Source organism: Cervus elaphus, chromosome 4 (assembly GCF_910594005.1).
Source record: "Cervus elaphus chromosome 4, mCerEla1.1, whole genome shotgun sequence".
NCBI classification, from domain to species: Eukaryota; Metazoa; Chordata; class Mammalia; order Artiodactyla; family Cervidae; genus Cervus; species Cervus elaphus.
Window position 1 is genome coordinate 54,892,856 of NC_057818.1, and position 11,513 is coordinate 54,904,368.

The window sequence follows — 11,513 nt, forward strand, 5'->3', positions numbered from 1 at the left end:
CCATGGAAGTGGCCATAGGAGGGACAATTCCTACAGCCTCGGGGTCCCACAATCCCCTGGCATTTTCTTTTGTTATATATTTTTGGATACACTGAGTCTTCATCAAAGTGCACAAGCTCTCTTGTTGCAGAGCACGGGCTCTAGAGCGAATAAGCTCAATAGTTGTGGCACGTGGCTGTAGTTGTGGCATCTTAGTTCCTGGACCAGGGATCGAACCCATGTCCCCTGGCAGGCAGACTCTTAACCACTGGGCCATCAGGGAAGTTGCCCCCCTCCCATTCTCGGGCTTTTCAATTAGGACTACCCCTAGTCCTTTCCAGACCAGTGCAGCCTGTGTCCTGTCTTCCTGGGGCTCATCTCAGGACACCCCAGTGGGAACCTAAATTCAATCGCTTTCTTTAGGGTGTTAACTTTGACCCCTGGTACAAGGTATGAAAGGAGTGAAAGTGTTAGTCCTGTTCAACTCTTTGTGACTGCATGGACCGTAACCCGCCAGGCTCTGTCTATGGGATTCTCCAGGCAAGAATACTGGAGTGGGCAGCCATTCCCTTCTCCAAGGGAATCTTCCTGTGCCAGGGATCAAACCTGTATCTCCTGCACTGCAGGCAGATTCCTACCATCTGAGCCACCTGGGAAGGTGTGAGGTCTAATCACAGTAACTTTCACCAGTGTCCGACTCCAGGGGGTCTGACCTCAGGCCCTCTGTTACAATTTGTGGCTTCTCCATGAGTCTTCTTTTTTTTTTTAATATTTATTTATTCATTTGGTTGGGCTGTCTCAGTTGCAGCATGTGAGTTTTTAGTTACAGCATGTGGGATCTAGTTCCTTGACCAGGGATTGAACCTGGGTCCCCCCCTGCATTGGAAGCATGGCGTCTTAAGCCACTGGACCACCAGGGAAGTCTCCCACAACAGTCCTTTCCACCCACATCCTTTCCTCTGAGGCTCAATTTCCTTATGATTCCACTGAGCCCTCACCCAGGATCCAGAGTTTTCCACTGGGGTCTGACCTGAGCTCATGTGCAAATGTCTAACCCCGAAGTCTTCCTGTGGAGGGTGAACTTCAGTCTTCCTCATAGGGCCTAACTTCCTTTCTTTCCTCTGAAATCTACACTTGGATTCCACTTCAGTCCCGCTCCTGGGTCTGACTTTGCATCCCCAGTCCCGAGTCCCCTCCCTCAGTTCTTCCGGGGAAATCCAGCTCCAGACATTCAGCCTGGCACATCACCGGCCCTTGTCAAATGCTTGCCGAACAAAAGGATGGAGGGGAGTGTGAGTTTGGTTCCTCTGGATATAGAAATCATTGCCAGTGACCGATTCTCATGGAGGGTGAGATCGTCCCATTTTCAGATGGGAACACGGAGGCACAGAGAAGGGAGTGTGGGTCACAGGGCATGTGGGGGTAGGGCCAGAGCAGGACCCACGGCTCCATCACCCCAGGGGTGGGTCTGGGGGGACCAGCCCCTCCTTCAGGATGTTTCCCCCACCATGAAGGCAAGTGCTCCAAGGCACTACCGCAGACCTGGGGTGGGCGGCGAGTGGGCGCTCAGGAAGCTGGGGTCTCCACGGGCCCGGAACCCACCCTGTCCCCCAGCTTCTGTGGCTGACGTCTCCTCTGCTCCACTTGACGCCGAAGCCGGGTCAGGACCAGCTCTGAGGCCTGGATCAGGCTGTGCTGTGGGGAACGAGAGGAGGAGGAAGGAGGAGGGCAGAGCTGAGATGGAGCTGGAGGGGTGCAGGTTACACCGCCCCCCTCAAAGCTGGAAGCTTGGCCATGACCGGAGGTTGGAGAGAGGACCACCACATGGGGGGTGGAAACGGGTCTCCGTGATAGGGTGAAGGTCAGACTCAGGGGCATGGCCTTCCATGAATTTCCAGTGGCAGGAACAAAGCCCAGCCCCAGATGTGCGTGCGGGTCTGAGGTTAGAACTCAGGGCGGGGGGAAAGGGGGTGAATCAAAACAAAGGGGAGCTCAAGTCACACGGGAGCAAAGACTGACTGCTGAAGAGAGGCTGAGGTTAGACCACGGCAGATGGGGACAAAGGTGAGACCCTGGCAGAAAAGGTTAGGCCCACAGGACCGAGAAGGAGCAGATCACAGTGGACAGAGACGAATATGTCACCATATGAGGGACGGAGCCAGACCCAGGCTGGAGGGCCTGAGGTTAGATCCTGAGACAAGGGACAGAGTGGGGAGGTCACTGTGAAACGGCTTCAAACAGGGCACAGCAAGAGATGCCAGTGTGTGCGAGCAAGGCGGGGGGGAAGCCTCGCCCACTCTGGTCCAGCCTCAGACCCCTCCTCATTCTGGTTTACTTGGGGGTCCATCCTTCATCTCATGCACTGTGGTTCAACCTCACACCTTCCCCCTGGGGTCCAGCCTCTATTTCTATGTGGTCTAACCTGGATCATTCCCCTGATGGCTAGGCTGAAGGAAGAGGCCCCAGCAAAACCTTCAGAGGAGGCAGTAAGGTTAGACTCCAGCAGACAAGAGCTCTGGGGAGACCACACGGGGAAGGAGCCTGGAGTCAGACCAGAGGGAGGGGGAAGGCAAACAGCAGATTAGGAGACAGAGATGCCTTGGAGCTGAAGGGTGGGTGTCAGGCCACAGGGAGAAGGTCAGAAGTTAGACTACACTCTGCTTAAGCTCAGTCGTGTCCAACTCTTTGCGACCCCACGGACTGTAGCCCGCCAGGCTACTCTGTCCATGGGATTTTTCAGGCAAGAATACTGGAGTGGATAGCCATTTCCTCCTCCAGGGGATCTTCCCAGTCCAGGAATCAAACCTGTGTCTCCTGAGCTGCAGATGGATTCTTTACCTGCTGAGCCATTGGGGAAATCTTGTCTAGGGTAGTTGGAGGTTAAATAGCAAGGGATGGTTGTAGGCTGGACCTTGGACCACGGGAATGGGTTGGATGTTAAACCATAAGGGCAGTGAAGCTGATGTGGGAAGCTGAGGTCAAAGTACAGGAGAAGGCTGGCCATTTGACAGCAGGTCAAGGGCACGACCACAGTGGAGAGGTCAGAGGTTAGACTGCGGCAGAAAGCTGGAGACTGGCTGGAGGTCACACATGAGGAAGAGGGGGTGGCTGGCGGGGCAGGGCTGAGGTCAGGGGGCAGTGGGAGGGTGCAAATAGCTCACAGGACAGATCCAGGCTGGGGAAGGGACAGTCAGACAGAGCGGCGGAAGGAAGGACAGAAGTGCAGGGGGCTGAGGGAGGCCAGGGGGACGGGGGTGATGGATGCCGCAGCCAAGCGCCCTTTGCCCCTCGCTGTGAGGCCCCATGCCCCTAGTCCTGGACCAACAGGAGCCACACCCGGGACAGGGCCTGTAGCCAAGATGCCCCCCTTGCCCGAAGGTGGGCTCAGGCCCCAGAGCTCCCTCTCCTGTGAGGACACGCCCTCACTAAGGTGGGTGAGAAGTCCCGCCTCAGGGCCCCCGGCTACCTGCAGGATGTGCACGCCCTTCAGGGAGACCACGGCCAGCTCGCGCAGCCCGTCCCCAGTCAGGTCCACGTGTGCCATGGCCAGCAGGGGGCTGGAGAAGCCCCGCCGCCACAGCAAGCGGAAGCCACGCTGGTCCCCGGGGAGCCCGCGCCCGGGGCCGCAGTACTTGTAACAGAGCAGCTCCTGCAGGGGGAGGGGGATCAGGGTCACACTGTGGGGATCAGGGTCACACAGGGGGATTGGAGTCACACGGGGGATCGGAGTCACATGGGGTTGAGGTCACATGGGGCATTTAGGGTCACATGGTGGGTGTCGGGGTCACGGGGGGGGGGATCAGGGTCACACAGGGGAATTGAAGTCACATGGGGGGATCAAGGTCACACGGGGTGATACGGATCACATAGGAGGACTGGGGTCACACAGGGGATGGGATCACATGGGAATCAAAGTCACACAGGGGGGTCGGGGTCACAGGGAGCCAAGGTCACACAGGGGATCAGGGTCACATGGGGGTTGAGGCCACATGGGGGGGTTGGGGTCACACGGTGGGTCAGGGTCACATGGGGGGATGGGATCACATGGGGAGGTTGGGTCCCACGGGGGAAGGCAAGCAGCACAGGGAATGGGCTGTGACAGTCCCACCCCTTGGGTCCCACCTGTCCATAGGTGGCCACCAGCACTTCCGGCCGCCCGTCCAGATCAATGTCGGTGACCAGGCCACAGAGAACACTGTCAAACTGGTCGCTGCCTGGCAGGAGAAGCTGGTCTTCGAGCCCCCGGCTCAGCAGGTCCCTGGGGGTCAGACCACAGTGGAAAGACTGGGATCAAGTGCAGTGCCCGCCACCCTGAGTGCCACATCCTCATGTGTCAGGTCTGGAGGCTCTGCACCTGCTGAAGCCTAGACACCCTCGTCTCCAAGCCAGCCATCCTCCTATCCGCCCAGGGGCGCTCAAGGCATCTCTGATCCGGACCCTCACACGGTCCCCTGGAGGTGGGATCACCTCATTCCCATGTGGAAACCCACACCATTCCTTCTGGTGACCCTGTCACCTCCAGGCTGGACACCCGCGTAGTCCCCTGGAGCCTGCGAGCTCGGACCCCAGACTGGACACTTTCACGGCCCACCGGGTGTGCACGGCTGGCTTGCACTGGCTCACAGGAGCTAACCAGGACATTTTCAGAAACTCTGAGAGCATGCTGGCATTGTGTCAGTGACTCAAAATCTCACTGTGGTGAGAGTATTGAAATGGGCAGACGCTACAAACCAGGGCTTTCTCCCATACAGAGCTGGTGGTTAAATACCTGCCCACATGCTCTGTCCACCTACCCCAGGGAGCTTCCCAGGTGGTGGCAGAGGTAAAGAACCCACCTGCCAATGTAGGTTCGATCCCTGGGGTGAGAAGATTCCCTGGAACATGGCATGGCAACCCATTCCAATACTGTTGCCTGGAGAATCCCATGGACAGAGGAGCCTGGCAGGCTATAGTCCATGGGGGTTGCAAAGAGTTGGACTGAATGACCTAGCACATGCCCATCCCGGGGGCTGGACATCTCAGTTCCCACCCCGAGGCCTCAGCACATCTCCTACAAGTTCTAGATTTAAACACTCGGTGCTTCTCTCCCTGGAACATGGACCTTTACCCACCCAGCCCTGAACCACCACATCCAAAGCTTTACTTTCTGCAGAGAATGAGAAGGTTAGGCCATGGTGCAAAGGCATGGGGCCAGCCCGCCTCCACGTGCCCCTCACCGGTATACCACTGCCGGCTCCAACATGCTGGCCACCAGCACGCTGTATTCCTCCCGCTGTGGCCTGTCCTCCGTCTCTGGAGAAGGAACAGAGATGGGGGAGGTGTGAGGGGACAGGTCGCAGGTCCCTCCTCCCACCCCTCCATACCTGAGAGGAACACAGGTTAGACTCCTGGCAGAAAGGCTTGACGATGAGTTGGTTAGAGGCAGAGGGTTAGAGGTTAGACTATGAGAGGAGGATGGAGGTCAGAGGTCAGGAGGAGGAACAGGTGTTGGATAACAGTTTAAAAAGCCCAAGGTTAGGGGACTTCCCTGGTGGCCCAAGAATTAAGACTGTGCTTCCAGTGCAGCGGATGCAGGTTTGATCCCTGGTTGGGGAACTAAGAACTAAGATCCCCACATGCTATGAAGTGCAAAGTCAGGACAAAATTCAAGGTTAGACCACCAGGTTAGATGAGAACATGGTTAGGTGAGAATATGAAAGTCCTCAGATCACTGTAGGGGTATCAGGGGTAAACCACAGGAGGAGGGAGGGAAGACAGACCACAGAGGTCAGACCAAGAGAAACACCAAGGACTTCTCTGGTGGCCCTGTGATTAAGAATCTGCCATGCAATGCAGGAGATGCAAGTTGGGGAACTGAGATTCCACATGTCACAGAGCAACTAAGTCTGAGCACCGCAACTAGAGAGTTTGTGCGTAGCAAGGAAAGACCCCGTATGCCGCAATAAGACCCAGCACAGCCAAATAAAGAAAGAAAAAGAAAAACAGGAGAGGACAGACCAGAGTAAGAGGAACAGATCAACACGTGGGGGGAAAGGAGAGACCATGAGTCTGGGGACAGTGCTGAGTCCGTGAGAAGAATTTGGGGCTGAATGGCAACAAGACACAGGGTGACAAGTCCTGAGGCCTGAGACGGAGGTCGGGGAAGTCACACAGTGAGGGGTGAAGGTTAGAGACACCAAGGGGAAGGCGGAGGTTCAACTCCAGGGTAAAAGGTCAGGTTAAAGGTTAGACCGCCACCGGGGCAAGTAGCTGGGAGTGAAATTCAGGAGCGTGGGGGGAGGGAGGGGGCACAGTAACTCCTGGGCTGGAATGGGGCACCCAGGAGGAAGGGAGGAAGGAACGGTGGGAGCCGAAAGTTTAGGGAAAGGGGTACAAACGTGGGTGGGGGGAACAGAGCCCACGCCCGGAGCTCACCCTCGGGGGCCGAAAGGCTGAACACGATCACTCGGGAAATGGGGCCGTCCTGAAGGATGGTCCATGTCTGCAGGACCTCTGTGGAGGGCGAGGACTCAGGGTCCCGCCCTCAGCACTGAGTGCCCGCCCCCGCCCCTGGGCCCCACCCCCCAGCCCTGAGCGCCCCGGGTCCCGCCCAAGCCCCGCCTCCAGTTCGGAGCGCCCGCCCCACCCCCAGTGGCCCGCCCCCAGTCCTGAGTCCCCGCCCGGCTCCCAAGGCCCCGCCCCCAGGCCTGAGCGCCCGCTCCGCCCCCAAGGCCCCGCCCCTAACCATGTCCGAGCCCCGCCCCGTCATCACCGCGACTCTGCTGGTCCACGTGGGCGACGCGGACGTAACCGCTCTGACAGCCCAGAGCTGAGATTCGCCGGGATGTCCCGGTCAGGTTGTGCACGTCAAGCCACAGGACGCTGGGGGTGGACAGGTGGACAGAGGGGCCCTAGGGCCGTCACCAGGTCCCAGCCCCCACCCCCCACCTCCGCCTCCCTACAAGCATCCACCCCACCCCTACCCCCGGAAGAGCCTTGGGCCTCCTCTGGGCTTGATTTCCCTAGGGCTCAATTTCCACCACCGGGATTTCTCGGAGCCCGCCTGCCCCGGTCCCTGCTGGCCTGTCGGGGGCTCGCCTACCTACTGGTCAGGTTTGTGAGCTCTGGGAAGAGGTTTTCCACAGGCTGTTCTTCAAACTGATGCAGTCCCTCGTTCTGGGGGAACCGAGACCAGCCACCCGCTTGGAGTCAGTGGCAGGTCTCACATACCGCTCCCCCCACCCCCCGACCCAGTCCACGGTGGCCCCAGCAGGGCTCTGCCCACCACCTCTCCTCCGCCTCACCTCCTTGTACAGATGAATGGCTGGGTCATTCCCACTCAGGAGAAACACGGTCTCCAGTTGATCCCCGACCTGGACCCTGAAAGCAAAAAACTCTAGAACCCCAGTATGGTGGACCTTGAGTGTGGTAGAGTTTGTCAGTTTTAAAACCCTCCTCTTGCAAAAACTCTTGCTTGCGAGAACCCTGTCATTCTAGGCTTCAGACTCTGGATCCACAATGAAGATGCAGAACTGTAGAAACTGACTCTTGAAGAATCACAGGACTGTAGAGCTTTCCAATCTCAGAAATTCAGCATGTTAGAACCTTCTGTTTATAGAGCCCTCACCTGCTAGAATCTTCATTCTGGATGTGGGTTCAGGAATGAACATGTAGCTCTGAGAATGGGCTGCAGAACCTCAGAACACTAGCATCTCTTTACCCTAGAACCCCAGTGTTCTAGAAGTTCTGTTTTCTGTCTCCTTCAAGACACTAGAACTTTTGGAAATTGCCATCATGATATTCAGACTCAGAATTGGTAGACTATCCAGATCATAGAACCCAAAATACCAGTGGGTTAGAAACTTCAGTTTCTCAAACTTTCATCTGTTAGATCTGAGGTTGGCCAATTATGACCTGCCGGCTAAATCTAACTCACTGCCTGTTTTGTTTGGCCAGGCCACATGGCTTGCAAGGTCTTAGCTCCCTGACCAGGGATCCAACCCATGCCCCCTGCTGTGGGAGTAGAATCTTAACCAAGGGACCACCACGGAGTCCATCCCCTGTTTTCGTAAATAAAGTTTTATTGGAACACAGCCACACATATTCAGTGTCCATGGCTGCCTTCTTGTTACAGTGGCCAACCTGAGTAGCTGTGAGACAGATTATATAGAAAATGTTTGGCAACTCCTGTGTTAGAACACCGGTGTTCCAGAATGGAATTCTTATACTCTGGGATCCTAGAACATCAGTACTCTACATGGTCTGTATTATGTCTCCTTGAGATATGATAATGTTAGGACCTTAATATTACAGAATCTCAGAATCATCAAACTGTAGATCTTTCAGATCTTGGAATCTCAGAGCTAATAACTCAAGAAAAAAAAAAAAGCATTTCTGGATCTTGGAATGCCCTAATCTAGAATATCAAAACTTGAGAGTTCTACACGTTTGGAAATGAGGCACTCAATTAACTCTCCAATTGTGTAGTTTAGGGGCTTCCCTGGTGGCTCAGACAGTAAAGAATTTGCTTGCAATGCAGGAGATGCAGGTTCGATCCCTGAGTCAGGAAGGTCCCCTGGAGAAGAGAATGGCTACCTACTCCAGTATTCTTGTCTGGAGAATTCCATGGACAGAGGAGCCCGGTGGGCTACAGTCCATGGGGTCCGAAAGAGTCGGACACGACTGAGTGACTAACAGCATCTAGTTCAGGGATTGCAGAATGGTAGCCCATCAGCTGAGTATGGTAAATGGCTACCTTAAATGCATGATGCTCTAAAAAACAAAACAAGTCTGATTGCCTATAGGTGGGTTTGTGGTCTTCAGTATGCTACAGCCTCTGCCCTCTCAACACACACACACACACACGTGCACACATACACTCTCTATTGTATCAAGCCTGTGATTTACTTACTCTGCGTGGCATAGTTGGAAAGGAGTGAACTGGAGCTCCAGGTTTAGGCAGCTCTCTGCAGGGGGAGCAGAGGCAGTTAGGTACCAGGGATGGGACTGCATCCCCCACCCTTTCCCCATCCCTCCTTCCCTCCAGGCCACACTTACGGGCAATGGAGTCCAGGTTGTACTCAGAGCCAGGCTCGTAGTCACAGTAAATGTTAAGGAAGGGGCTGCCCTTGTCTCCAGAATCCTGGGAGAGGAGACTGGCCTCAGGGGAAGGTAGAGGCAGCAAGAGGGATTTGGGGAAGACTCAGTAAGGAGAAGATGGGTAGATGGATGGGCTCCGGGTACCTTAATGAACGTGATCCCCACAACCAGACCCCGCTTTGGGGGTGACTTGTTGAAGGTGTCAATGGAGACAATCTCTGCATCCACTGGGAGAGGAGAGTTCAAAGTTCACATTCCAGGCAGGCTCGTGACCCCAATATTTCCAACCACGGTGACCCCTGACCTCTAGGCCTCAGTCATCCCTGACCACCACAAATTATGACTTGGGTCCCAGTGGGTCCTGCTCACCATCACCAGGGTAGGAATAATCCTGGTTTCTGAGTCATCCTGAACCCGAACTACTTCAGGCCCCTATTATCCCTGACTTCTCACCCCAGTGCCTCTAGATTACCAGCGTCGACCCCCTTCAATCACCATCACCCTGATCCCATTCGCCCATCATGGTGACCTGGCCCAAGACAGAGCCTCAGAAACCTTCTCAACACTCCGTTCCGAGCCCCCAGCCCGACGGCGCCACGCACCGGGAATGTAATTGAACTGCAGCTCCTTGGCCACGGGCCGGATTTTCTGTCGGAGGTCTTGGTAGCGGAAGCCTAGCACCTTGCCTTTAAGGGTGGCGGCCAGCAGCTCCCCGCGCCCGCCCGCGCCTCCTGCCAGCCCATACACATTGCTCTGCGACGAGAAGCGTGTGAAGCTGTCCTCGCGCAGCGGGCAAGGCCCTGCGGCCACGGCCGCCTCCCCCATCATGTCCCTCAACCACTCATTCCCAGAGCCCCCACAGCGGCCCGCTCTACCCGTGGATCGCCGGGCGCCCGCGGGGCGCGCAGACCGATTACGTGAAGAAGCTGCCGTCTCTGCCCTTTACAAAGATGGCCGCCAGCCGGGCTGCCCTCCAGACTTTGGCTCAACGCGCTTGCGCGCTCGTGCTTGGTCCGTTTCAGGGCCGAGGCGACTGCGATTTGCAGATTATGACCTAAAGGCTGGACATGGTAGTCCTTGCTCTGGGCTGTGCTGAAGGCAGAATAAGAAACATAAAACTCAGTATAGCCCTTACATGCCAGGAACTAAGTGCTTATTTATCAATTTACTTAAAACTCACAAGTAGGCAGAGGTAGATACTATGTTTGACCGATCAAGAAATTGAGGCACGAAGTAATTTGTCTAAGATCAGTTAGAAGCCGCAGTCAGTATTGGAACCCAAAGAAGATACCGCCATAGTTTATTGTTTTAATCACATCACTTTCAAATCTTTTTTTTTTTTTTTTTTGCCTTAAAGTGCTGCTTATGGGATCTTAAGTTTCCCCCACCAGGCATTGAACCAGACCCTAGGCAGTGAAAGTGCCTAGTCCTAACCCCTGGACCGCCCGGGGATTCTCTCCCATCACCTTTATGCATTCTGCTTACCCCAAGGAAACAGTTCTAGCTATCTGTCCTGGCAAATAACCTTCACCTTATTACTGAAAAAGGCTTGGTGGCTCAGATGGTAAAGAATTTGTCTACAATGCCGGAGACCCGGGTTTGACCTCTTGGTCAAGAAGATCCCCTGGAGAAAGGAATGGCTACCCACTCCAGTATTCCGGCCTGGAGAATTCCATGGACAGAGGAGCCTGGCGGGCTATAGTCCTTTGGGTCGCAGAGAGTCAGACAGGACTGAGTGACTAACATTTCACTTTTACTTTCTTTACTGAAAGCTGACTTTATGCCAGTCATGTTGGCCGATGATCTCATTGAATCCTCACAGCTACCCTATTCTTGTTACCCTGCCTTCATTTATTCAACATGTATTGAGCACTTACTCTGTGCCAAGATATCCTTTATGAATTTATCTCAATAAACTCTTGAAACAACTCTGAAAACAAGTTTATTATCCCAATTTATAGAAAACGAAACAGAGGCTGGGGGAGAATAAATCCCTTGATCGATGTGATAGTAAGTGCTGGAGAAAGGATGAGTTCTTCTGGGATTCACGTATACACATGTTTTTCCTTAGAAGAGCATCAAGGGTGTGGGGACTCTGTGTATACAGATATGTTATTTCCAGAAGACATGAATTGGCCAGCTGTCCTGGCCACCTGGAATGATATTGTCACCTGCTTCCAAGCAGAAAGAGAACATACACACACGCATGCACATGCAGACTGCAAGACCCATGAAGGCAGTGACTGGATCTCCTTTGTTCACAGTCAAATCCCCAATACCTGGACCATAAGGCCTGACATGAAGTGAGCATTTAGTAAATATGTTAAGATCCCCGAACTATGTACCAGACCCTTTGCCAAGCACCTGGGACACTGTTGCCTAAGAGGCATGAGAAGAGAGTTCTCCAAGGCAAGATTTGATCTGGAAGGTGATGAAAAGAAAGGAGTTTGTGTCAA

The 11,513-nt window shown here is 54.7% G+C and overlaps 1 protein-coding gene across 2 annotated transcripts; it reads right to left on the reverse strand.

The window, feature by feature from the left end:
- Positions 1 to 1,272: 1,272 nt before the first annotated feature.
- Positions 1,273 to 9,985, reverse strand: KPTN (kaptin, actin binding protein). Of its 2 annotated transcripts, none has more exons than XM_043899626.1 (12): positions 9,660 to 9,985; positions 9,202 to 9,284; positions 9,016 to 9,100; positions 8,870 to 8,924; positions 7,263 to 7,338; positions 7,061 to 7,134; positions 6,704 to 6,840; positions 6,394 to 6,471; positions 5,196 to 5,271; positions 4,102 to 4,237; positions 3,446 to 3,628; positions 1,273 to 1,674 (listed from the first exon to the last, which is right to left on the reverse strand). In XM_043899626.1, exons 1-12 carry the CDS (start codon positions 9,883 to 9,885, stop codon positions 1,546 to 1,548), a joined length of 1,338 nt encoding a protein of 445 aa, XP_043755561.1. In that variant the 5' UTR covers positions 9,886 to 9,985; the 3' UTR covers positions 1,273 to 1,545. The 2 variants fall into 2 exon arrangements, with proteins under 2 accessions (XP_043755561.1, XP_043755562.1); XM_043899627.1 differs by having other exon boundaries at positions 6,731 to 6,840; positions 9,660 to 9,983.
- Positions 9,986 to 11,513: the final 1,528 nt, after the last annotated feature.